Source organism: Populus trichocarpa, chromosome 13 (genome assembly GCF_000002775.5).
Source record: "Populus trichocarpa isolate Nisqually-1 chromosome 13, P.trichocarpa_v4.1, whole genome shotgun sequence".
Lineage (NCBI taxonomy): Eukaryota > Viridiplantae > Streptophyta > Magnoliopsida > Malpighiales > Salicaceae > Populus > Populus trichocarpa.
Window position 1 is genome coordinate 13,778,404 of NC_037297.2, and position 27,588 is coordinate 13,805,991.

The following is a 27,588-nucleotide window of genomic DNA, read 5'->3' on the forward strand; positions in this document are numbered from 1 at the left end:
TAAGTTTGTATTTGGTGTTATGTATTTGGTTATGCAGTTATGTATTTTTCGCTTAAAAATATATTTAAATATTTTTTTATATTATCACATCAAAATTATAAAAAAGATTAAAAAATTATTAATTTTAATATGCTTAGATGTCTAAATGTGTATGCATAAGGAACAAAACCTACTACACAAGGTTTATTATTTGTTCTTTTTATCAAAAAAATATTTTTATTTTATTTTATTATTGTTCCTTCATTGGTGGGTTTTCCAATCCAATCTTGGTAAGTAAGGGACTTGATTGCAAAGTTAGCCATGATTGGATGGTGAAATTGCAAGAAGCATTAGTTTGAGGACTATAAAAAATATCTAAAAATATAATAAAAATTAATTTTTAAAATATTTTTTATTTAAAAATATATTAAAATATCACAGTTGGACTGACGCTGAGCACCGCTCAATAGTCAAGTTTATGCTTGCAGGAGACTGATCGGTAGTTGGCCTGTTGTTTTACATTTAGCGAATTGGTCCTCATATTTGCATGGAATTTCTGTTGGCGTGTGGGGTGGGAGATGCTGCCAAGATGGACACGTGTATGGATGAGCATTGGAGAGAAGACACGGTCTTGAGAGACAAAAACTATAGTGTACACGGGTCACCACAGAACACAATCAGTGGTGGTGACGTGCACGCCATGATTCACGCTGTTAACGGATCAAGCGTGGTTCGTTTTGGGGTGTTGATGATGGGATGGCCCAGTTAATTTGATGTTGACTAAAGTTTTTGAAAGTCAAAGGGACAATATATTAACCATATAAAACCGACCTAGGTTAAAAAAAAACGTGACAAAGCTTTAAAGTAAAGTTGTCATAAGTGGTTAATTAACTAAAGCTAAATCAGAATATTGCTCACTCATACCCTTTTGCAATTTTGCACCGTCCACTTATTAGTAGTTTAATGGTGTCTTTATGACTCATAGAAAAAATTAATGCAGTCTTTTTACGAGGCGTATCGATCATTAAAGCTCTGATCAGGATACACGTGTTTTTCCTTAACTTTTTAAGCATGATAAAATGATCAAATCACCTTTCATCTGGAGACTTATGATGCTGGCAAATAAGGGTATTAAAGTCTTTTTATGTTTTCAAAAAAACCAAATGAAGAATCTAAGGGGTCTTTTGGTCTTTTCTTCATGTTTTTTTTTGTGTTATGGCAGGTTTCATGAAGGACAATGTTGTCTTTTTGCATAGATTCAATATTATTTAAATGGAAAAAAGTGAAGACGTGTGTGGCACAAACGTTCGCACACTTCAGACAGCTCGTATGATGCCTCCCTCTAGCAATCAAAAGTAGCATTCCGTTGTGTCATTAAATAGCTTGAGCTCCTTGCCTCTTTTCATAATGATAATTGAATGAGCTGAGTACTTAGGTAGTGTTTGACATTGCGGTAACAATGACTTTTCAGAGTGTTTTTTACTTAGAAATACATTAAAATATATATTTTTTAATTTTTTTAATTTATTTTTGATATCAGCACATTAAAACAATCGAAAAACATTAAAAACATTAATTTGAAGTAAAAAAATAATTTTTTTTAAAAAGCATAACCGCACTGCGTAAACAAACACATCCTTAGACAAGGTAGGCAGATTGATGGGGTTTTGCTTCATACATCTTTTCTCATTATTATAATCAATAATTCTGCTTTAAAAAATTTTCCTCCTTGAAGTTCATGTGAAAATGGAACATATAATGGACAAAACTTTGAGAATAGTGGTCGGGAAGAGAAGACAGGTCAAAGGATGAATGAAAATTAAAAAAAAAAAATGTATAAAGTGATTGGGATTATCCACTACTTATGGCGATGAAACACCTTTATTTTGAGAGTTGAGAGTGCCCTGAGCAGGTAATACCTCCATCTCTATAGTGGGAAAAAGCCCTAAGCTCATTTTGCAAGAGAAAATGATGACACCTTGACCCTCTTCTGGCATGGTGATAATCCTAGGAGGGCATGGGAATTGCTCCCTTTTGCCCACAACTGAGCTTTGCAATCCATGATCATGGGAATCACTCCTGCAAAGTGGAGGAGGAAGTGAATTTTGATTTCAAGTTTGAGCCATGTCTTGCCACTTTAAGAATCAAGAAAAATCAATCGTTGAGGAGTGGAATTCATTGACCAATCTTGGACTAAATTCTGGTCCCTTCCAGAACTAGAATTTTTATGCCAAGTAATTGCCTATCTTCAAGGCTTTCTAATCTTTTAAAGATGCTGTGAAAGAAATTCATATAATAAAAAGAACAAGGATGCAATCCGAAATAAATAAATAAATAAATAAATCAAAAGGTTGTTTTAAATGGCCATGTATGGAAACCGACGAGGAGAAAAAAAAAATGAAAAAGGATCATCAATGCTAAATCAAAGAACTTTTAACCACATGTACCGACTAGGGATGGAAGGGCTGCTAAGAAAATTCAGTTGCCTCAGAAGCTGTCATTTAGCCTACGACTAAACATTTTTGGTTTGGTCCGGTTTTGAATTAAAATAAATAATCAAATTAAAATTATTTTTTTCAAGTTTTCGAATCGAACTGAACTGAAAATCAGTTTGACCTGACTATTTTTTGTTTAATTTGATTTTTCCTCCTTTCAAACCGATTCGGTTCAGTTCGCTAGTTAGCTTGGAAATACAAGAAATGACACAGTTTCTATACAAGCTGCTCATAGGTTCCAAAAAGAGTTTGCTTTTAGTAACTCAATCCTTCTCAATAAGACCTGCTTTGGTGCTCATCAACATCTTATCGTGGAAAGCATACATAATGCCATAGATTGAGTTCCTTAACACATCAACCATAACACAAGCTTTTGCATGTAGAGGACCACCTTGTTTTTTTTTTTTGCTGTCACAGTATCTCTTCTTGTTGTACTTGAAGTATTTTATTTAATAGTAACTAGCCCCATCAACTATTGGGGTTGCAAGCTTGTCTTCTTCCCCAAGAAAGCTTTAATAGCAAGCAGGTTAGAGATAAGTGTTGACAAAACAACAACATCACTACAGTTGAATTGTGAACCACAAATCTGTCCTCCTCATGTGACCATTCAGTCAAGGAGGCAATTGCCTTTGATTAGAGGATTAAGAAGTATGAAGCTTAACATTTATGGAGCATATAGGAAAATAGAAGAGAAGAGAGACGTATAAAGCAAAGGGAGGGGAGGGACTGATTTTGTCTTAGAGAATATTGATTTAGGTTTAGGGTTAGAAAAAAATCCTATTTATACTTGTTTTTTTTTTCAAGTACTGGCCTGATTGAACAAGTTTGGTTTGGTTCAATCGGTTTCAGACTCTGAAAACCGAAATCAAACTGAATCAAAACTTTTTTGTGATTTTTTAATTGGTTCATTCAGTTTTTTTTCTCGATTCGATTTTTTTGTTCGAATTTTTTACTTACCCTTAGTTTAATCTATTGGCGACGCTGCAAGCGCAACTCAAATAACACGAAAACCACATATGTGCTCACAAGTGCCCTCACATACACACACTTCAACCACTTTTTTTAATAGTATTTATTATCTATTAAAATATCAATTTTCCTCTCAATCTACCTACCTGATTATAACAAGAGAGAAGGATTGAACTTCCGGTCTCTGTTGCATCCATCCAAGCTATGTCTTGACGACTTCTCTTTGGATGTGTTGAATAAATGTTCAGTTGAGGGCAAAGAGTTAATAGTTTTGAAAGCAAAGTGATGGTAGAAGAAAACAACACAGTAATTTATTAAAAGAAAAAGAAAATCCTTCGTGCTTGGGCTACCAGCTATAAAAAACCCAATTTCCATATGAAGTTCTTTCATTTTCAAGGCCTTGTGGTGAAGCTTTATGTATTAAATTATTGTCTGGGCCATGAAAGGTTTTTCTTGACTGATAATCTATCATCCATCTTTTTTTCTTATAAATATTCTTATTTCATCTTCAGAATGCCGATCGATCTTATATCATCTGCATATGTTGAGAATCTTCTTTGAAAAACAATCCAAGACTAGTAATATGCAGAATAACTTCTGCAGAATCAATTTATGGCATGTTCCTTGTTAGAACTATGTCATTTAAACAGGGAAACATCTAGTTTCATGTAGTTTAAAGAAATATCATTTCATTTGAAAACCATATATGGGCTTGAGAAGCTGAATTCAAAGAGGAAATTGGAGTTATAAATGGCATTTCAGTAGCCATGACATTGATCAGCAAGAAAGTTCTGTAAGATGCAAGATCAGCTAGAATATTGTCTTCCCTTCTTCTGATACCACTTGATAGCACAAACGTCTCCTTGAATCTTGGCAAATGGCCATTGTTAGGCATTTTATTTGTGATATAGCTTCCCTTAAAGGACGAGGAAAGCATTTTGATCAATACAATTCTGAAAAAGCATCTACTAAGGCAAAAATTTTTAAATGGGCATCCTACAAACCATACAAGGAAAATGCAAAGGACTGGCGATGATTTCAGGAACTAAATCCCAGGACTTGATAGCCTACAAGGCGTTTTTCCAAGAAGAGAATTTAGGAAAGTGTAAATAGAGTAAAGCAGCAGAATTATGTAAGTTATGATTGCAATGAAACCAGCAACTAATGCTCCTGTTACTTGGTTGCAGTACTTGGTGACTTGGCCACAGACAGGTAGCCAACCTGCACTAGAATTCCCTTTCTTGCCTACCTGAGCAACCGCCAAGGCCGCCGAAATGCTTGAAATGAGCAGCATGGTAAACACCTACTTGAAAAAAAAAAGAGAAAAAACGAAGAACAATTATGAGTAAGGTTATGAAAGGTTTCCTGCTTTCTGCAGTGCCTGAAATCGCTTTGTAATATTTGCTCTGGAGTTCGATATTGAACTGAAGCAATCAAGTTAATGAAACAAATCAAATCTGTGTGCTGCATATTACCAAATCCAAGGCCAGAACTAATCTCCATAGCGGACTCTCTGAAGGGATAAACAGAGCAAGAAAACCATAGACAGTAACAATTGCATTTGCTATCACAAAATACCTGCAGAAACCCTTTTCAGTAACCAATACAAAGGTGCAAGAGCAAAAAAACTATAGAAGCAAATAGACCCTTTTCAGTAACTATAAACGAACTTACTTGAAGGCTGGTGTGTCGGAGTATTTTGCTTCATATGACAGTGCAAAGAATGAACCTTTCTCATGGCTTGTAGCCATGATAATTACTGCTGCAAGTGTAGCACCAAAGGCAATAAGCCTTAGCAGGAGGCTGAGTAGCCTCTTGGGTTTGACCATTGATGATAACCTGAAAGTTTGAGTGCACTAAAAGTATTGAAAGTTGTGATTGTAGACAAGGTTGGAATATAAAACAGAACTGTTGGAGGCAGATGAGAAAATATGTTTCTTTATAGGGTTGTTGCCTAAGAAGGCAGTTATGGAGGGTGGTGGTGACAGGTGCACTAGTTCAGGTCCTTGCTTGTGCATTGTTAGTTGAATTTCTCATCTGTCACCAGCACCGTCCAGTTAGAGTTTTTCTACCTTTTCTGCTATGCAGACTTTTTAGGGTAAGCAAACCTATGGCTCATGGGGTTAGCGTTTCTTGATGCAGATGAATATCACATAGCCTATGACTATGATTAAAGGAGGAAGAAAGTATCCACATTGTATTATGTAATCTATCACTTATTAAATGATTTATGTATGAACATGATGCGCGTAATTCACTTATTCAGGAACATGCCAACCTAGACCCTGGATCATAGTAAAAAAATAGAGAATTTTGAAAAATTCGGAAGAACTACGCCGAGGAGCCATTGAGCAGATGAAAAGAGCACGGGGCCACTTACCAAAAATGGAAATAGAAGCGGATCAATTTCGAGTGAACAAATGCTATGAGATAGAAAATTATAAAAACAAAACCATTCATTTTGAACAACAAAGAGCGAGTAATCAAGTTCGACAACGAGTTTTCCATTGGGCCTTATAACGAGTTCTAGGGACTTTGAATAGTTGTAACGAGTTACATTTTCAGTCGACTTAAAGTCAAAACCCTTCAATTTTTTTCTCAGCAACCAAACAGACAAGAGAAGAGGATGGCTGCACTCTCTTTCTCTCTTACTTCTCTCTCCAAAACCCCAAAATTCTCTCCTTCAAAAACCCCGACAACAAAATCAACAATCCTAAACCTCCTCCCTTACAAACTGCTCAATCTCAACAAGTTCTCTACAATCTCAAAACCCAACTCCTTCTCTCTGACCGTTACAAAACCCTCAAAAAACTCGAAACCCAAATCCCATTTTCAACCAATAAGGTCTCTTTTCACTGGCATAGTTGAAGAAATGGGCAAAGTTCAAAAATTGGGAGATACCAAAGATGGTGGCGTTGATCTTAAAATAGCGGCAAAAACAGTGCTTGAAGGTGTAAATTTAGGTGACAGTATTGCAGTTAATGGGACTTGCTTAACTGTCACTGATTTCACTAATCAAGATTTCACTGTGGGGTTATCTCCTGAAACTTTGAGAAAAACTTCTCTAATTGAGTTGAAGACTGGATCTTTGGTTAATTTGGAGAGGGCAGTCCAGCCTATTAGTAGGATGGGAGGGCATTTTGTGCAGGGTCACGTGGATGGCACGGGTGTGATTGTAGAGAAGGTGCCAGAAGGTGACTCGCTGTGGATCAAAGTGAAAACAGAAAAGGGGTTGTTGAAATATATTGTGCCAAAGGGGTTTATTGCAGTGGATGGGGCTAGTTTGACAGTTGTTGATGTTTTTGAGGAAGAGGGATGCTTTAATTTTATGCTGGTGTCTTATACACAGCAGAAAGTTGTTGTTCCTTTGAAGGAAGTTGGACAGAAGGTGAATTTGGAGGTGGATATTTTGGGGAAGTATGTCGAGAGGTTGCTTAGTAGTCGTTGCTGATTCCTTCAAGAGTTCTTCATCATACAAAAAGGAGGTAATGGGCGTGGTTTTGTTGTTTTGAATGTGGTTTTTATTTTTTCATTTTTTTTTTGTTTTAACTTCACTGAAATGAAATTTGAATAAAGATGATAGATTTTTGGGTTGATGTTATTTTAAATGATTTATGATATTTGTGGATTTTTCTCTATGAATGTTAACGCGGTTATATTTATTTGTGTGTTTTTGCATTAGAATTGCCTGGTTTTGTGTATCAAGTAGGAGATATCAAGTGGGAATATGATTTTGATAGGAATTTGGTATAGAGTGAAGTTGTGTGTGTTTTTGAAGTTGTCCTGATGATCTAGAATGTATGAAAAAAATAAAATTATAGATTGGTCTTTCTTGTTGTTATAACCAGAGAAGAATAAATCTGCAGAAATCCTGTTCTTCATTTCATACTTAGTAGCATTTTGGAGAATATAGTTTTGCAGGATTGCGTTCTTGGCCTTTACTAGCTGAGCAAGAGTGTCTTCAGATTAAGTTTTAATTTTTATCTATCTAGCTTGTGGAAATAGCAATTCTGAACACTCCAACATTTTTATTGTGAAACAATGGTGTTAGCAACAATCAAACTTTGTTTTTTCTCTTTCTGTACTTTTATTTTCAACTCAAGAACCTTTATAGATAATGAAAAAGGAGTAGATGATTTAGGGCACCATGGGACTATTAAATTGAGAGCTGTACTGCTTTAAAAATTAAAGGAATCAAGTGGGAAAGGTTTGGAATAAAGCCCTCGAAGTCTAGAAGGATGACCATCAGGAAATTAATTAAAAGCTGAATGTGTTCAAATTAACCCCTAGGAAAAATTAGTAAGGTTTGCCAGTCAGCCTAGAGTGGCTGCATTGTAGCCTTGTGGATGGCCAAGTCAAATATTATCTATGACCTAATTTCAGTTTTAGATTTAACACCTTTGGTTTTGTTTTGTGTTGTTTCCTTTTCTTTTCTTTTCTTTTCCTTTTCTTCTGAAAAGAAAAGCTATCTCGACCGGAAATGCTTAATGGTTTCAGGTCTTTGCCTTTTCAATTGGTTGGTTTTCTTATTTTTTTCCTCCATTTGTAAAATCATCAAGCTGACTCCAATTGTGGCGACGTCACTGCTGTTGAAATCAGTAGCAAAATCAGTAGTGTAACAGATTTGCTACTGAAAATATTACTTTCGTAAGAGATGTATTACTGCCATTTCAAACTAGGAGTGTGCAACAGGGTTTTTGAAGTTCTTTGGTGTTAAACAGTGAGCACCCTATATGGAGGCTTATCATAATCCATAAGCTGTCTTTATTTCCCTCTTCACTAATAGGTAATTTTATAATTTACATTAAATTTTATTGTTTCCCCCAAAAGAGAGAGTAATGTGATAATTCTCATAGCATCTTAGAAATTTGAGTGATGGTGTGCTAGAGCTCATTTGAATGATGGGATTTGAAGTTTGTCATTGCCACTCAGTAGAGGGGATGTCGCAGATCAAGCAGCTGCATTCACAGATTGATTCTGCTGTCACTGTCGAGATGTTGCAGGACGAAGTTTGTGCTTCTATTCCCTAGCTACTTTGTTTTGTAAGGCAATGGAGCTTCTTAAGCAAAATTGAGCCGTCAAAACTTGACATGCCTTGATAGGGTAACCGCAAAACCAACCTGTGAATCATCCTTGAAAAAGACCTAGAAAGATAGACCCAAACCTGTAAAAAAGGAGAGCATCAGCGCATCAAAAGATTATATGCGCAGCACAACAACAACTGAGAAAAATGCAAGTTAAATTCCAAGTGCCCTAGTCAACCGAAAGAATGCTTAGTGCAGGAGGAGTGGACAGTGATCAAATGAAAAATGGGTCACCAAGGAAAAAGCAGAAAGCACATGATCTAGCTGCAGTTCCAAGCAAAAACCGCAGAAGCCCCCAAAGAGCCAAAGCAAAGATAAAGCATTCGAGTAACATCCACTTTCTTTACGTCACTGTGGCTCCAAAAGCAACCCCTTCAACAACTGCGATTCCAGTTAAAAGAAAGCATCTTTTTTCAACAATTTAAAACGATACAAAAATATATAATTTAAACGATACAACTCTTTAAGATTAATGAATAAACACTTGATGACAACTCTTTATTATTCATAAAAAAATCAGTATTTTCTCTGTGGTTTCAGGTTTGAGCCCTGTGGTTGCTCATATGATGGCCACTTGAGGCTTACATGGTCGTTAACTTCAGGGCCCGTGGGATTAGTCGAGGTGCGCGCAAGCTGGCCCGGACATCCACGTTAAACTAAAAAAAAAGAGTCAGTATTTCTTAGGATTTTTATCACTGCTACTTATTTATTAAAAGACACCGTTTAATTAGGTCAAATCTTTACCTAGCCTGTTTGGGAGTGTGGTTGTGGTTGCTTTTCAAATTATTTTTCTCTTGGAAATGCATCAAAATAATATTTAAACTTTGAAATTTTTTGGTTTTAAAAGGTTTTTTCACTGATTTTTGCAATTTATTAGTATAATTTATAAGGAAATTAAAAAGAACTAAACCAATCTACACTAATTATTTTTTCACTTCTTATTTTTTTTTAATCTTTTGAACAAAGTAGCTTAGCTAAGATTCACAAATTCTGAAAAAGAGGAAGAAATTGTAGCATGATAAAGTTGTAGGATCCAATTTTCCATTTTAAGAAATGAGCATAGGCCATGGAGACAAGGTGTCCAAAAGAAGAATTGGGATTCTCAAATGTTTCTTTAAATATAAATTATCGAATTAAAATTGAGTGATTGTCATTTAATGTATAATAAAAATGAAAATAATTTAATTTTTTATCATTTAATTTCTATTACATAATTCAAGTCATTGAATTCAAGATTTATAATGATGATTGAAATATTATTAGCAATTTTTTTAAAAAAAAAATATGAAAGTAACTTAGATAGTGTTGGACACAATTCTGCTTATATTTTTAAATGCTTTTTATAAATATTTTTTGTTTTAAAAATTATTAAATTATTATTTTTAGTGTTTTTTAATGGTTTTAATGTATTTATATTAAAAATAAAAAGAATCAATATATTTTTAAATAAAAAAATATTTTAAAAACTAATTTTCATCATAATTTCAAACAATACGAAAACATCCTAATCCAAGCAAAATTCATGCAAACAAGATACCTGATCAAATCAAGGGCTTGGAGAGAGATTTTGGTGCTAAATTTGTGTTGCTAGTGACTATGAGGTGTTTGAGAGTATATTAGTGATTGTTTTTTAAAGTGTTTTTTATTTGGAAATATATTAAAATAATATTTTTTATTTTTTAAAATTTATTTTTGATATCTACACATAAAAAAACAATAAAAAAATTAATTTAAAATATTTAAAAAAAAATTAACAAAAAAATACAAATTAAAACTCAATCCTAAACATCCATATCACTAACTAATAATAAATTACTTAACCACATGTCAAAATTTATGCTGGCTACCTACCATAATAAAATCAAGCAAATCATGAAAAGAGCTTAGGCATCCAAGGATGACCATTTAACTTGAACTCTAATATCAAATTGAATTGATTGGAATCAAATGAATTTATTATTATTATTATTATTATTATAAATAATATTTATAATTTTGTTATTTAATACATGTATATAAACCTCAAATATTTATATTACTCTTTTATTTATATTAAATAATAAATTGCACTCACATGTGGTGCAATCTTTGTTTATTTTGAATGAATGAAGTTGTTTGTTTTTGTATTTGAAAAGTATTTTAAAAAAATTTGAAGTTTTTTTTATATCAAAATTATTTTTTTTAGTATTTTCAGATTATTTTAATATACTAATGTTAAAAATAAAATTTTAAAAAATAAAAAAATAAAATTTTAAAATAAAATACATTTTAAAAAATAATTATTACTATAACAAAAAAAATAAAAAACAAGCTTCAAAAACTCAAGTTGCATAGCAACTACAGCCGCTTTACTAAATAGAATCTAAATATTTAAATGAATGACCAAAACCATTAAGAAACGAATATTCGAATTTTCTTATACAAAGAAGAACAGTGGATAGAAAATAAATATAATAAGAAGCTGACCAGTAGAAATCCATGGCCATTCTTAGAAGGCATCCCTCTGTTTGGATAGCATTTTTATTTATGCTGGTGTCAGGTGGCCGGCGGAAAGGTGGGCTGTTGACTTGATTATGGACGGCCGACTACTTGATTAGAAGACATGACATCTGAGTTCATGCGGGGCCGAGACAGCGTCAAAAGCCGAAAACATGGAGGATGAGAACAGTTTAGAGACGGAGGATCTTGTCTCTGCTCAACGTCACCTCCCAGGCTGTCTTCAAAGTCCCAAGCTGACCTTGTCATGTTCTCCATTGTCGGCACTGCTATTTCCTGAATTAGCTTGACTTTGAGACCATGTGATCGATCAAGCTGCGTAGTCCAGAGACCATCTAATGTAAGACAAATTCAAAGAAGCAAGAATTCTCCTCTCTGGACATGGCTTCTGGACCAGGTTATAAACAACAACACAGGATAGTTCACAGATCACTAGGGTTTGTTCTTCCTGACCTTTTCGAGTAAAATATTTTTTTTTTTTTTTTTACTTAAGAGAGTATTTTTCTAAGAAATTGAATGATGAAACAACTTTATTTCATGTAAAAGAACCATCTTATTTTAATAACATAAGTTGTTATGTGAGTTTTCAAGATATGATTTATATTATTTTTTAACATACTTTCTCGAGTGAAAGAATCATCTCAGTCTAATAACTTAAATTATTAGATAAGTTTTCAAGATATAATTTATATTATTTTTAACATATCTTCTCAAGTGAAAACCTTTTGAACTTGAAACTTGCACAGACTTATACTACATTGTGTTTAATTTTTATCACATAAATAGAAATGACAAGATTCAAACTCATGACTGCTTGATTATTAAGGCTCTGATATGTGTATCATATCAAAAAATCATTTTAATTTAATTACTTGATCGGTTAAATAACATTTTAAAATATAATTTATATTATTTTTTAATATTTTAATTAACATAAAACCTGGGCCAAGATCAACCTCGTTTCTTGAGAAAAAACTACTAACAATATGTTAAAAATACTTGAAACTTCGTTACGTAAGAGGGGATGTTTCTTTCTAGTGTAAGGAAGGAAGGCACACAAATCAAAGAAAAATAATTTAGACGAATTTCCAAAGGGTTACGTTGGTGCAACAACTCTTCTTTAGCTTACCCAACAAGTATTTCTTTGTTAAGGTGTCATTAGGTATTTTATAGAATACATTCGTTTCTTATGACAATGTCTATGACTTTGTTTCGATGCCAAGTGATATGTAACGCATGTAAGAACTCAATGGTAGAACATTCAAAAAGTATTAGCGTAATTGAAATGGGTTTAACCTCGTAATGAATTTTATCATTAAAAAGACATCTTTTAAGAAGAAAGGAGATACTCATGTTATATAAGTAAATAAAAGTCTCGTCTCCTAACCGATATAAGATAGTGATATCATCATAACCCTCTAAACGAGAGTTTTGGATGATACAGCATGGCAGGTGTTTTCACAAACAACATCAATGATGATATGTGTTCAAATCCGTACACAGTAAATAATTATGTCACTATTTTACATCGGCTACGAGATAAAAGTTTTAGTTGTTTATATAGCACGAGAATCTTTTTTCTATCCGAGAAATATTTTTTCAAGAACAAAACTCACTACGTAACCAAACCCTTATTAATTAAGATAAATAGCTCGTAGAGGGTCATGGATATGGTCACACATCATCAAATTTGCAATGTTTTCAAGTATTTTATACCCATCTTTCCAATTTACTTGTATATTCAATTTGTTTATATATATATATATTGAGCGAGAGAGAGTGGTTGGTATCTCATGCTATTATGGCAAAGATCACGCGGGCCTAAAAATTCATTTCAATACATATAGTAAATATAAAAGCTATGAATATATATAGTACTTCATTCACGGGGTTGTCCTGCTCACAGCATCCATCACATGTGATTTGGCATGGTCATGTTTTGCTCTGTCGGCTCAACTTTATTTGGTGCCCACTAAATTATTGTGAATTAGCTTTGACATTGATTAAGTTTATAATTAAACTTTACTCTAATTTCCTGTCATTTCAAATGGTTGATCATATGCGGTTGACTAGAAAGATTATTCAACTTTTGATTTCAACATAGAGATAAATTTGGATATTTTATTGGCTGATCTATGCATTTGTTGAGCTTTTTGGAAGATGGAATCACACTGGGCATATATGCTCTAGGTGGTGAGATTTTGTCGAATTTTTTTTATTATTATTAACGTGGGTATCCGGGTTAGCGAGTACCTTGACTAATTTCACGGGCCCTAAAGTTAACGACCATGTAAGCCTTTAGTGGCTATCATATTAGTAACCACATGGCTCGAACCTGAGACCACAGAGGAAGCAAACCCCTTGATACAAAGCTCTTACCACTGGCCACCTCCTAAATGGTTAATTTTTGTTGAATTTTATTTTGTAAAGTGATAGGTATTATGTGATGGTTCACTGTTGATGATTTAAAATTATTTAAATAAAATTTTCATCAATATTATAGTCCATATATATATAAATAAATATTATGAAAAATAATTTTAAAAATCTCACTTCTTATTTGTTTATTAATCTTATTATATTTATGATACTTCGAAGAATAAGTGTGAAGATGAAATAGCATTGTGTTAATTGAATTAGCTAAAATATTATTTTAATAACTTAGTTGACCCAATAAAATTTTTACTAGCTTAATTGATCATTAAAAAATTAAAATAATTAATAAAAATAATTAGTTTGATGAACCCAACAACTCATAAAATAATATAATAATAATTTATTGACTTTTTTTTAAAGTCGTTATAGTGGTGGACCAAAAACAGTTGGTACGACACGTGTCATATGGTCGTGTGAGCAAGAACCGCAGGAATAGAAAAATCATGAGCTCATGTATCATGCCACCATAATACATTAGCAAAATGACAATACTACCCTTCAACAAACCCCTGAATTGTTCATGTTTTTTAACTTTATTTTGTTTTTGTTTTATTCTGACAGAAAATGCTGTGTTTGGCTTCACATTGCGAGGCTTTAGTTAGTTAACTTGAAGCAGAAGCATTTTTGTCTGTAAGAATTGTTTTTTAAAATATTTTTCATTTAAAAATATATTATAATAAAAATTAAAAATTAAAAATCGATATCACAACCTCCAAACAAAAACCATTTAATAATATCTTCCTTCTCTGCCAGCTCATGCATCTCCAAAACCTATTGAGTAGTTACTCCTGTACAGTCTCTTTTTCAACTACTTTGGGATGCTTGCGTGGTCCCGTGTCGTCCATACACGTGTCGACAAGCTATTGAGTAGTTACATGAAAAAATCAGCCTATCAGAGAGGACTAACTCCCGAACAAGTCGTCTCGAAAAAATCAACTTCGACATGCCGCGAAAAACCTTTCTTCATTTTTGTTATTACATAACTGCCCTCCTTCCATTTCATCAGATTCTAGAAGAAAAATTCGCCTTTTTACCGGACTACCCTTCCCTTTCTTATAATATTTATTATTTAATACCCATCCATCTAATAGGTTACCCACAGCTAAAAGTTGGGAATAAAATATTTGGTTTTCATGTACTTTCAAGTTCTGTAGTTGCTAATATGATAGCTATTGGAATCTTATATGATCGTTAATTTCAAGGTTCGTGGAATTAATCGAGATGCGTGTAAACTGACTCGGACACCCACATTAATAAAAAAAAATTATTCAATATCCATCATTAACGAGTTCCAATCAAATCATTAGGATTCGTCTAATTTATGAGAGGCTTCTTATAACTTTTTGATTGAATTTAATCCAGAAGTATTAATAAAATTTAATTTATTAGAGGGTGGTGTTGAGTGTCAATATCTTTGATTTGAAAGTGATTAAAGTAACACAGTGCATGCATAGCAAGATCTTATTTTATGGAATGTTATTGCATAATTTTCATACTTATAATATTTCATATATAGATTACTGGGCCCTGATTTGATATTAGTAATTATTGAAATGCATTAACTCCATTAATCTATAACTATGTATACATGATAGGCTATAGAAAAACTTGGTGATTCATAGAAATCTATGAATTATGATATATATATATATATATATATATATATATATATATATATATATATATTTAGCTTAATCACCATTAATATCTTTGCTCATTTTTTTTTAACATCTCTCGAAGTTTGCAAACTTAATTTTTAAATTAATAGATTTTTTAATAAGTTTACAATAAAATAAAATACAAGAAGAGAGTTTAGTTTAAACTATATAAAATATCAACATGGTTATTAAAAAAAAATGGCAATGTACATGTTAGAATATTATATATAAAGCTAAAACAATTTAGTGTTTTAATGCTTCATTTTGCATCTGATTATTTGGTAGTTATTGAGTGTCATTGGAGCTGTAGGGTAATTTAATAATAAATAAAAAAACAGAGACAAATGTACTGACATCTTTGGAAGGCGAGTGCGACACTGTCTTGTAGCCAAAACCTAGCTTTTAGGGCATCGGCTGAAGCACCTCTGCATCCTCTTCACAAAACGGTGGCGCATTTTGCATATTTGTGATTGGGGCGTGTGTAGATTTTGTTTTTCCTTTTCGCCTCTCTCTTACTCGACTTTCATGGTAGCCTTTCAAAGAATCAAATCAGCTCCTCAAGTTATCATCCTTAAGATTTGGTCTCCATTATCTTGAATTCATTTTGTTTTTTAATAATAAGTAATGAAATTAAACATGTTTTTTTTTTAATTTCATCCCTTATAAATTTTTTCATCTTTTAAATTTGATTTTTATTTTTTTAATTATTATTATTTTTTCATTGAAGGTGATTTTTGAATTTGATTTTTATTTTACAATTTAATTCTTCTTGAGTTTTTTTCCTATCAAATACAATATATATATATATATATATATATATATATATATATATATATATATTATTGCTATTCTTTTACCTTGCAATATTTTCTTAGATTATTTTTATTATTGTTGTTGTTGTTGTTTCATCCTAAAACATTTAATTGGCTAGGTGTTTAACTTCTTAGTTGAGTCAGAGTCTAAAATTTTATAGATTGCAGGTTTCAAAGATTAACCTAGGTTTACTAGCTTCAATTGGGCTTCCTTGTTTTTTTTTTCCTCTCTTTTTTAAGATTTTTTTTTTAGTTTTATCCTACAATATTTTATTAGTTTTTAATTCACTTCCCTGTGAGATTTTTCAATTATTTTAAAAATAACACCAGTTTTTTTTTTCTTTGTCTTTGTTAGATTTTTTTTTTAAAAAGGAATTTTTTCTTTAAATTAAATTAAATTTATTTATTTTATCCTCTTTCTTTTACCAAAATCTTGTATTTTGTTTTTCTCATTTTAAAGCATTGTTATCAGTGTTTTTAAACTTGGTTCAGTGGTCGACCCGCCCCAAGGCCTGTGTCACGGGTTTCGATCGGGTCAACCTCAATTTTTTTTATAAATCAAAACGATGTCATTTTGGTAAAAATAAAAAATAATCAACGGGTCGCAACCGGGTTTTTGATCGGGTTTTAATGGGTCAACTAAGTTACCGGGTCAACCAGCCGGATCGGCCGGGTTAGCCATGTTTTTAACTACCCTTATTTTTTCACAAACTCGGCTCGGTTCCAGCCCTGAATCAGCCAGGTTCTAAGTCGACCTGCTGAATCGAACCGAGTTTTAAAACTATAATTATTATCACATGTTCATCAATTTTTTATGTTGGTAAAAAATTAACTTAACCCGTTAGTCATCTATCTAGATATTTATATATTTTAAAAAGTCCCTCCAATACAACCATGTGCTGAATAAATTTGACCACGACCTGGTCAATGCATCAAATTCATGCATGATAACATCACTCTTGAAGACCATTTATAAATCGATGTCCACATATTAATTAAAAATGCCTAAAATAGCTTCCAAATTGAAGGACAAATTAGTAATAAAAAATATATTTTCAAGCACAAATTCGAAGTCAAAATTGTAAATTTAATGTCCAAAGAAGGGGATAGTTGCCGCGTAAATTTTCGAAAGTTACCCTTCACCTTCTATAAATCCCACCACTGGCCTCATGTTCATCACAAATTTCACTTCTCTTCAATCTCCATCTACACCTTAGCCTTCTCTCCAAGAAACCAATTACCAAATTCTTGAATCCCAGACAAATTACCATGCCAATGAAGAAATCAAGTGTTTTTGCTGCTTCGGTTGCTGCAGCTTCTGCTGCTGCCCTCTCTGTTTCTTCCTCTTCTCCTAGTTTTAACTCTAATGTTAAGGTAAGACGGTTGACAAGAGAATTCTGGGTTTGTGTATTTTCTTGAAAATATTTCATAGGATTTGGTTTCCTTGTTGTTTTCTCTGTTGGGACTTGCCCTGTTTTCTTGAAATTTCTTTGTTGGTAAAGATTTTGCTTTTTATCTTCTCTGTTGCCTCTACTTTCTTGTAAGCCAAATATCTTTTTTCCTCTCTTTTTCAAGAACTCCAGTTTCTCAATTTTGGTTTTCTTGAAATCCATGGAATCCTAATCCGCCCCTTTTGGTGCTTGATTCTTCTTTTATTGATATATTCAAAGCTTATTTGTTAGTTTGGGTTTGATTTTTGTTTTTGTACACTATTAATCTAAAAGCTTGATTCTTTCTTCTTTTCCAGGAAGCTGGGTCAAACAAAGACCAACAAGGACCTGCTTCCATGGAGAAATTTACACCAAGGTTTGATGGGCTGAGGTTTATTGAAACACTGATCACTGCTCACAGATGAAGAGATGAGAGACAGAGAGTCATCTGGCCTTGATAGCTCCATGGATGATATTGATTAGCAGTACTAATTTTAGCTAATACCCATCTTTTCTCTTTAATCCAGAGGGAAAAAAAAAGATGGCATAAAGAAAGTTTGACTTTTTTTTTCTTGGGTGGACTGTAATGCCTGAGTTGAGATTTTGTAATAGTATTTTCACTCAAATTGTCTGTCCTGTTCATTATTCAAATATCTGATTTTTCTTTGTGCTATTTTCATTTTTCACTATTGTTTTTCGGGTTACCACGTGTCATAAAACGATTGGTTTCCAAGGTCAATGCCAACAGATCTCAGCTACCATTTATTACAAGTTAGGCAGGCATCATGGGGTTTATATCATGTATGTGGATGACAGTTTTGGAGCACTTAAAGATATGGTTCCAATGGGGGAGAAGTCCCAAAAAAGAAATTCTAAATTGCAAAGAATATTCATTGAATTGTGAGGACAAAATGTCATTATCCTTGCTAAGTTGAAGGATGAGAGCTAAAAGTCAAGTCCTTCCATGTATTCCATGTTGTTTTTCACATTAAATTGATTTTTTTTAATGTTTTTAAATAATTTTAGCTTGAGATGATAAGTAGATTAGTTTCTCTATGGAATGGAAAGGCTAAATTCTTGATTCTGCCCGAACTCTTGCTTGGGTATCTGGGGTTGCCTGAAATCTTGATCTGTTAACACAAAGAATGCCAAGTTCTTGACTAGGCACCATGTTTTTGCTTGAAATTGTTTGCTTGCAGTTTTCAAAAACACGATGAGAGTAGTCTGCAGACAACTTTGGAACAAGCTAAACTAAATTTAGTGGAACAAGAATGGGATCAATGATCCAAATGATCGAGTGGCTAGCTGGTGTCTTGTTTTTTTAAAAAGAACTGTGAAGAACGAAGCAAAATCTTTGAATTTGAACCCAACTACGCAAAATCTTTGATGTGGTGCTACCTTCAATGGTCAAAAAGAGAAAAGGAAACAAAAAAACAAAGCGATGGACATGAAAAAGTTAGAATTTTTTTTAGTTAATATTTATTTAATATTTTCAGATTGTTGTGATGGATTGTTATTAAAAATAATTTTTAAAAAATAAAAAAATATTATTTTAATACATTACTTCCAAATACATTCTAAACTTGAAATCAAGTATTCTTGATTCCCAACACAAGTATGTTAACGCAACCTAAATACCAGAACTTATTCATTAATTGGTTGCAGTGATCACACTTTTTAAAAAATATTCGAAGCTAATTGCTTAGTCAAGATAATAGGCAAGGTCTTGAGATCTCAAATCTGAATTTATTCCACATGAAACACCCTTTATTCTTGAATCACAAGGCACAGATATTAGAATTTCAAAATGCTATCATGCTCCATCTTGCCAAGCAAAATGAGTGGTAAAAATGGATACACATCACAGGCATTTTGTGCGAGCCAAGCTGCTTCTAACATTTATGGACATAGTAAGATGATAAACTCGCTGATCATGCCGCAATTATAGATATCCCACCATCGACACTACCATTCTTGCCACACTATTGATGCTTGCTTCTTTTTTCTTGATCGTGATGTTGATTTTTGCTTTTTCTTCTTTCGGTGAGGTATTTCATTGGCCTGCAAGCATGCCTGAGCCTGATGTCGCAGCATACTTTACAGAGGGCTTGGCGTGAACTGCTAACATGGATCTAATTCACCCAACTATTGGCTTCCTCTTTTAGTCGCTTCCACGAGTAGTCAATGCTCCCAAGAGGTTTTTACTTTCTTTTCCTTGCCCTTTCGTTGAAAGTGATAAATGGGGGTAAAGGTGATAGTGACCAGAAAGGTGCAAGGAGCTTACTGTTGGATTAGTGGAGAGGTGATGTATTGTTCAAGAAGGGAGTGCTCTTGTCTTGTACAGTGAGAATACAGCTCGAATAAACTGGTTATAAACTAATTAAACTGATGAAGGTAAAAGGCTAAACATATCGGTTGTGAGTGTTTTTGAAATCGTGTTTTTTAAAAATTATTATTTTTTGTTTAAAACTATTATTTTTTGAAGTTTTTAAATTGTTTTTATGTGTTAATATCAAAAATAATTTTTAAAAATAAAAAAGTATATTATTTAAGAATAGATAAAAGCTACCCTTCTGTTGGCATTTTGATAGAGAACGGACGCAGAAAGTAAGGGGCCATGGGAAGAAAATTATAAGACTGTTTTGGAAGCAATAACAGATGTTGTCCAGATGCTTTTTCATCCAATTGTCATATCATGTGTGGTCCTCCCTCTAATATCCATGCTTTTGAGAAAACCTAGCACATGATTCTTGATGTTTCCATGACATATCTTTGCTACAAGAATCATGTTCGCCCTTATAAGTAATATAGAGAGAGAACTATTACTAGATATGCAAATTTGGCAGCATCAGCACTACAGCAGTATGACATTGCAGTTTCAAAGTTCTTAGAGGGACGACAGACGTTGACATAACACCAGAATCGTTAATTATATCAGGTGGCAAGTGAACATCTGTAATCCGAATAACCCAGGTCGATAGCATATGGAGATCCTCTCAAATCCAACTAAGCGAATGGACATTAGAGCTTTATAGCAATGTTATATCCATTAATATTCAGGAATGTCTTTTGAATGTCAAATAGCTACACACAGGTTTACAGTAAAACAGTACATGGCTTGTCGAAGTCGAAAGAATTGGATAGCAGATTATGCACCATTTAGTAGTTAATAGAATACCAAACTGTAGCACAGAGGTGGAGAAAACAACGATGGAGAAACATTAATTTGATGAAGCAATACTTTGAGACAGGAAGGTGTATCAGTTAGGAAATGAATGGCTATCCACTCTGAACAGTCTAGAACAATTGTAACAACACTATGAGTCCTGCTGTGAGCATCAACAATGAGGATTGAGTAGCTGCAATTTGAACCCCTCCACTCTTTTTAGATTGTTCCACATTTTGGCAATCAAGACCATTCTTATCTTCTCTGCATTCATTGGCAAACAAGCCAGGAGGGTATTTCCCATAGAGGTTTATGAAGCTAAACATGGTCGAAGCGCAGTCAGATTCCAGGTCATTTATGGCATCACTAAAAGGGCAAGCAAATTCCTTGAAAGCATCACAACATGGCTTGGCTGGGTATTGGGGTCCTTTGCACTTGTCTGTGAGGACACTGTAGTCCAAATTTTCAAAGCTTATGTTGCATGCTGCAAATAGTGGGAAATTGAGGAAAACATGAGAATTCATAGGGCCATGTTTTATTGATAATAACCCCATACTGTATCAACCCTAAGATATCGGCTGTTGGTTTAAGTTTCTCCAAGAAAATAGTCCTTCAGCATAGAAAGATAGGCAAGTGATTCAATGCAAAAATTGTACATGTTTGATCACCTTAGCAAATGGGATGGGACAGTAATATTCTATACTCAACGCTAATAATCAAGAAATTAAAATATCAGTTCAAGAATCAATAACAAACAATTAACAAAGGGGGGATGAAATGGAGAAACGTTTAACTTTCTTGTCATTGAGATATTAACTAGGCAAATCCTAGAAATCGGCTTGTTTCTGCAGATTTCTTCAAATCATTTACGTTCATCAAATTACAATTTTCCCAAAAGAAAAATGGAAAAAAAGAAGGAAAACTTACCTTTTTTCATCTGAAGGAGGGTTCGGCCGGAACTTCCATGAACATCAAGTGCATCATCTGCATTTTTCAATTGCAAATAGAGGGAAAGAAAACCAACATGAGAACTAATGAGATTAAATCCAAAATGTTATGCTAATACAATGCTATGATGTGATATGAATGGTACATGATTCATACAGGAAATGAACGAGGAAGAGGTGGCAAGTCCAGCCAGGAAGAAGAAGCAAATGAGATAAAACCATGGATTAAAATTACTAGCCATGCTTTTCTTTTTCTTTTAGCTTTGTTTTTTTTTTAAAATATTTTTTTTTTGGAGATGTAAATTGATCTCCAACCCTCCTTCGACCAGAAATGACCCTCCTTTCTTTTCTTTTTGCTGCCAAAAAACAGTGTTATCGTATTCTCTGTTTTACTATTTTTAGCCGGAACGAACATTTGCACGAGTGGTGGTGAAAGAGTTTAGGCAAACAACCATGAACTTGTCATGGTGGCAAGCAACCATCAGCTTTCTAACAGTAACACAGGCATATTGCTTAAATTGTTATAAATCATTAAATTTAACATAGAAATTTATTAATTCAAGTATTAATAAATTCAACATACCCTCTTCTATTTCCTTTTTCTTTGGACATTAATAATACAGTTGATTGATCTCAAAAGGCAGCAAAAAAACCTAGAGGAGAGGACAAATACTTCCATATGCAACAAATGTACCTCCAAATAACAGCCGAACTCTCATCATATCCGCAGCAGCTCAAAACTAAATCCAAATCACAAGCAGGGGCCTATAGCTCCAGCAGCCCAATAGCATACCTGGAACTGCCTATTTGCTACACAGGCTAGATCAGCTGAGGAAATTTCAGTATCAGTTGGAAGCAAAGAGTGCAATCCAGTTCCAATTTCCAGACAAGACCATTTCGCTTAAGCTTGTGAGTTGTGACCATTTAACAATTTACTCCTCTAAAACATTTGAATAAAGACTACAACAGATTTCAAGCAGACAACTCAACCATTGTGATATGATACCAAGAAATCATTCAAGATATCTATAACAGAAACACAGCAATGCTTAAAGCATTGCTCGTTGCAAAATCCCTGCCCTGCTGATTGTCTAATTTTACCATCGGAAAAATGAAAAGAAAAACATTTCTCCCTTAATGTGATGTAATAAAAGGAACCACAAGACTGTTGGATTGCAGCAGTTACAAACATTTCCCTAAAACATTTCTTATGTAATTCACGTAATTATAAAAGCCAAATACAGGGAGCCAAAATTGCTGCAATATATGGGTTAGAAGATGCTGTTATCCATTACAGTGTAAAACGTCAAATCAAAGTGAACCAACTCTCAGAAGTACACAAGGGAAGAAAATCCACTACATTATTGTATGCTTTCTGGTTGCAGCTATTTCTGCACATTGCAAATGATGCCCTCCACCTCTCCCATAGTCTTCCAATTTGACATAATACGAACTACCGAACTAGGAGCCGATTATAAAGTACGCTACTAAATGACTTCAATTAGTACCAGTGTTCTCAGATTTATCCAGTATCCCATCATTCTCTGAATTGCAAAGTCAATGAGAGGTTGAAGAGAAAAACCACGTGGTGCAGCTTAGAAATTACAAAATGCACCTCACAAGCCTGCATCATGGCCAAAAGAGAAACGCAGTAACCTATAACAAAAAGAACAACTTAATGTTAAGGAGATTGTTGCTTGAAGAGAATGCTCGAGCACGCTGCTGGAGGATGAATGGGCACTGAAGACAAAACCAAAGTTGAATTTTGTGACGAATGAATTCCATTTTGAGAGACATAAAAGCAGTCAATAATAGCAGCACTGACAACAGAACTGGAAAGATTTGAAAAATCATTCATCTGTTTATAACCACCCTATATGAAAAAGATTTCAAATAAGTATTTGCAGAATACCTCAGTAGTTTTAACATTTTCCCCACAGATAAATAATATCAATTTTAGGTTGGCCTTAACAGATGTTGCTGCTGTGCCTCAGTCTTCGGGTTATGGAACGGCCCATCCTAAGACGTCGAGCAGTTAGTGCTTCTAATAAAACATCTACAGCATTCTCCAGCGCTTCATTCTGTTTATCCAATCCATAGGAGCTGAACTGTGGAAGTACTTGTAGCTCGGACAGCAGGCCAATGGCTGCTGCAGCTGTACAGGTACGATCCCATGATGGCTGGGGCCTGCCAATAAAATGCCATTCATGCTTACTTGTAAGTTTAATATAATGAAAGGGCTTCGCAAAAGGCCAAAGAGAAGAGAAGGAAGTGGTGGGAGTCACTGGGGGTATGAATACAAATAGTTGATGTGTAGAAGCCCCTACAGAAGAGATCAGGCTATGTTGTATATCTCACCGAAGTTTGTGCATTGTAGATACACCTGCAGAGAGGGATATGCAGGGAAGATCCTCCACTCCCCATACTGACTTTGTCTTCTCCTGCACAGAGAACACACAGGTCAATGAAATCCTGAAAACAGCTTAAGGTTTATTAATATGAACATCCCCATATTTATAATATAAGGGTATGGTAGCAAAACCAGCATGCTCTTGTAACAACTAGTGCCAGGGTTCAGAAATTTATACACGTACATGTGGCATATAGAAGAAGATGAGCTGAAGGAAAAAAGCATGCACATTTTTTTTTCCTAAGAATTGTTGAACCTGGAATTCAAGTTGCTACACACTAGACAAAAGATAAGGTACATAGAAGGTGCTTTGAAGTATTACCTTTAAGCGGTTGAACATTGCGGCAGAGTTGCTCCATGTACCATCAATCAAAATGAAATTTAAAGGTTTATATTCATTTGTCTGTGAAAGAGAAGCAATATAAGTATTACCACGTAGTTGAACTGAAAGAAGAGGAGAGCTTTCAAACTGAGAACAGAAATTTCATCCTGAATTTAAAGGAAATTAATATTTTTTGTAGGCTCGGAATAGTCCACATCCTGGGATACGTTTGTTGATTTAATGTCAGGATATTTTAAAACCATCAATGACAAGATATTACCAAATAAACACAGCAATTACACTAAAGCTGTGAGAAAAGAGTACCATGGTTGTGTTGCATTCTGGATCTGCTGAAATTTCCTGACAAACAGCATCCTGCACTGATTTTGTTGCTACATTCTTGTTGGGATAAAGGCACCAAACCTTGTCCTTTCCTGCAATTTGCATCAAGCACTTAAACCAGTGGTTCTGCAAGTAGAATATGTGGAGTTGGGAAGAAATAAACACCAAGCAGAAAGTTTTCAAATAAGGAAAATTACTTAACTGCATCGCCTTAGCTAAAAAAAGAATGCTAATAAAGTTCCAGCACATAAATATAAAACCCATTCGATCAAATGACCATACATTGAATAAATGGTGACTTCGTAAAAGTTCTTCATGGAGAGCTTAAAACACTCAAAGCTTCTGTGCATCTTTTTTGGCCAGCAGAAATAGATTCTCATAGCAGTCAAAAGAAGTGACAGACAAAGCAGACATACATGTTGTATCAGTGTATTGCAAAGCATATATTGAACACACCTGCAATCTTACATGCATTCCACATTATTTCTTCATCTTCAGCAATCCCATAGAGGCATAAAGTAGCTGATTCAACACCAAGTACTTGCCATAACAACTTTCCAGTGTTGTTTTGTCGTAGAAAATCCTGCAAAAAGTTGATTGAACATTTGATGGCCACAAAGGATGTTACAACATTCAGGACAAGAACTAATGCTTGACATGCTAACCTTTGGATGCATATACAACCAAAACCTTATGCCACGCCATAGAGAGCTGGGCTTGACTTTTGAACACATACAATCTTCTTCTAGAGGAAGCCAGCACTGCAAATAAATATATTAATTCCCATTAAAAGGCCACACCAACCACCACGAAAATGTCACCGTACCATTGAACATCAAGAACATACCTTCTGGCAGAGGTAACCTCTACTTCCAAGCAAACGACAAGCTATCTGTCGAGCTGAAAAGAACTGGAGCTTCTTCTCAGAATCACCTAAAGCCTGATATGTTGCTCTATGTTTCTTGTTCTCTTGCATTCCAAAATCCCCCTAATTCAAAACAGAATATACACAAAAAAAGAGACTTTCAGCCATGTGAAACACACCCACTGGAACTACACTATAGCTTATCAAAACAATGATTCTCATCACCACAAAAAATCTATATGAATTCTCAATTGCTCCATTTGAATATATCAAATACCAGGCAAAATAAGCAAAAAGAACCGATCTTTCCATTCACAGGAACACAAACCTCAGTGAATTGAACCCAAGACAAATGCTATTCACAAAAACTTCGTTTTCATTACAGTACCACACAACATAACACATGAAAATCGAATCTCTTCCATCAAATCCCTCCTTTTTTGCTCATTAACAAAATTATTACCTCTAGTTTGCCACGATGCCCACTAAAGCTCATCTGGACCTCAGTCGATTTCTCCAAAAGCTGCAAATCCTTAACAATCTCCACAACTTTAGCAGGTAGTGGAGATACTGCACCCCATCCTTGCCATTCCTGTAAAGTTATGGTAAACCCATCACTAGTGTCTTTTATATCAGGGTTTGTTTGAGGAGAATGTGAAGTAGGGGTAAAGTGGGTTCTTGGTGGAGACTCCATGTGGGTTCTGAGAGAGAAGGCTGGAGATGGAGGAGAGATTTTGAATGTCAATGGCCTTGTTACTGAGACGGAAAGCATGGTGGGTTTTGGTGGGTTTTTGTTTTTCTGCTTAGCTTGTTGGTCTCTCTTGATACGGCGCGTTTTCCTCAAGCAAAGAATATTTCACTCACACTCTTTATAAGGTTGGTCTTGGTCTTGGGCTTGCATTCAATTGAAATAGAGATGGAAATTTGGTCTGGTTCCAACATAAAGGGAGAGATTGAGAAGCATTAAATTAAACTAAATTATTATTGTTAATTTAAAAAACATACACAAAACTCATTACATTATGGATAGTAAATGTCTAATGATGAATTTTTTTTATTTTTTTATTTTAAATAATTTATAAAATTAGATTTTTTTAAAAAAAAAATCCATTCTTTAATTTTTTTTCATCTACTAGATTTGCCCCTATTCTTTTAATTTATACTTGTTTTATTGGAGATAGTTTTTTAGATTAGGTTTTTTTCACAACGTTATCCTTCATTTTTTTTTATCACATTTGATCATTATATTTTTTTTACTATTTTTTACTTGATTTTTTAAAAATTAATATCCTTTTCGGATTGCATACTTCAATATTAAATTGATTGTGAATTAAGTTTTTTAATTAAACTAAAGTCTAGGATTTCAAGGATGGTGAGTTTGAGAAATTAATCCAGCTTCAAGAGATTTGCATAGGTTAGCTTGGTTTCCCCCCCTTTTTAAACTCATGTTTTTTTTTTTTTTTATCATTTTATCCTTTAGCATATATTAAATTGGATATTGGGCTCCATGCTTTTTTGTATCTGTTTCTATAGGATTTTATACTAATTTTAAAAATAACCCAAGTTATCTGGAGTCTTTTTATTTATCGTTTTTTTGTTAAATTTAGCTTTTTCTTAAAGAAATTTTATTTTTTAATTAAATTAAATTAATGAATTAAATATAAGCATGGAATGCTTTCTTTATGATATTTTCTTTGGTTTGGTTTCTGGGTTATTGCTCTAATGATGTGTGTGACCTTTGTCACTATTGTCGTGCAACTTTTTGCACTAGTATTGAATTCGTCTCAGTGAGATCTTTTTTGGTGGTGGAGGTGTTGTCCATAGAGAAGCAATAAAAAGTCCATAACAAACTTTTTTTTATTTTCCTCTTGAGTATGGTAGTGACAATATACTTTTTATAGTTAATCATTGCCAATTTTCCTTATCGCTTTATTTAATGTCAATATTTTTTTTTCTAATCATATTATTAAATTAACCGAACTTATTAAATTTAGTCAAATCAATGGCTTGAGTTTCATATTTTTCTTACTTTATTAAAATGCTAGTGTTGTTTGAACATCTTATTTTTGTGTAACGAGAAATTTGAACTAGCTTGCGGGCTACCTATCTAGTAAAAATACTAGATGTATTGATGGGTGTAGCATAGTTATTAGAATAGTAATAGATGTATTTATGCA

General features: G+C 33.7%; 4 protein-coding genes and 2 long non-coding RNA genes across 10 annotated transcripts in view; 2 read left to right on the forward strand and 4 right to left on the reverse strand.

Annotated features, from left to right (window-relative positions):
* Nucleotides 1-27,588, reverse strand: part of LOC127904171 (uncharacterized) — a 98,879-nt gene that overhangs the window by 23,629 nt on the left and 47,662 nt on the right. The window lies entirely within an intron of this gene.
* Nucleotides 4,314-5,337, reverse strand: LOC18104637 (CASP-like protein 1C3). Of its 2 annotated transcripts, XM_024583012.2 has the most exons (4): nt 5,118-5,337; nt 4,919-5,021; nt 4,599-4,746; nt 4,314-4,510 (listed from the first exon to the last, which is right to left on the reverse strand). In XM_024583012.2, the coding sequence occupies exons 1-4, from the start codon at nt 5,270-5,272 to the stop codon at nt 4,482-4,484; spliced, it is 435 nt and encodes a 144-aa protein (XP_024438780.1). In that variant the 5' UTR covers nt 5,273-5,337; the 3' UTR covers nt 4,314-4,481. The 2 variants fall into 2 exon arrangements, with proteins under 2 accessions (XP_024438780.1, XP_006376496.1); XM_006376434.3 differs by having other exon boundaries at nt 4,314-4,746; nt 5,118-5,328.
* On the forward strand, nt 5,923-7,039 carry LOC18104638 (riboflavin synthase). The gene has a single exon (XM_006376435.3). It carries the CDS (start codon nt 6,070-6,072, stop codon nt 6,892-6,894), a length of 825 nt encoding a protein of 274 aa, XP_006376497.1. The 5' UTR covers nt 5,923-6,069; the 3' UTR covers nt 6,895-7,039.
* On the forward strand, nt 16,899-18,032 carry LOC18104639 (uncharacterized). Its single transcript, XR_002977386.2, has 2 exons — nt 16,899-17,303; nt 17,677-18,032. It is a non-coding gene; the product is annotated as an uncharacterized LOC18104639 (long non-coding RNA).
* On the reverse strand, nt 20,388-22,209 carry LOC18104640 (GPI-anchored protein LLG1). 2 transcript variants are annotated; one of them, XM_052446329.1, is made up of 3 exons: nt 22,167-22,209; nt 21,453-21,509; nt 20,388-21,009 (listed from the first exon to the last, which is right to left on the reverse strand). In XM_052446329.1, the coding sequence occupies exons 1-3, from the start codon at nt 22,192-22,194 to the stop codon at nt 20,657-20,659; spliced, it is 438 nt and encodes a 145-aa protein (XP_052302289.1). In that variant the 5' UTR covers nt 22,195-22,209; the 3' UTR covers nt 20,388-20,656. The 2 variants fall into 2 exon arrangements, with proteins under 2 accessions (XP_052302289.1, XP_006376499.1); XM_006376437.2 differs by lacking the exon at nt 22,167-22,209 and adding an exon at nt 21,630-21,968.
* Nucleotides 22,716-26,241, reverse strand: LOC18104641 (uncharacterized). Of its 3 annotated transcripts, none has more exons than XM_024583727.2 (9): nt 25,875-26,241; nt 25,394-25,534; nt 25,212-25,307; nt 25,003-25,129; nt 24,529-24,638; nt 24,205-24,285; nt 23,831-23,913; nt 23,385-23,659; nt 22,716-23,212 (listed from the first exon to the last, which is right to left on the reverse strand). In XM_024583727.2, exons 1-8 carry the CDS (start codon nt 26,181-26,183, stop codon nt 23,440-23,442), a joined length of 1,167 nt encoding a protein of 388 aa, XP_024439495.1. In that variant the 5' UTR covers nt 26,184-26,241; the 3' UTR covers nt 22,716-23,212; nt 23,385-23,439. The 3 variants fall into 3 exon arrangements, with proteins under 3 accessions (XP_024439495.1, XP_024439496.1, XP_006376500.1); XM_024583728.2 differs by having other exon boundaries at nt 22,716-23,304; XM_006376438.3 differs by having other exon boundaries at nt 22,716-23,128; nt 25,875-26,240.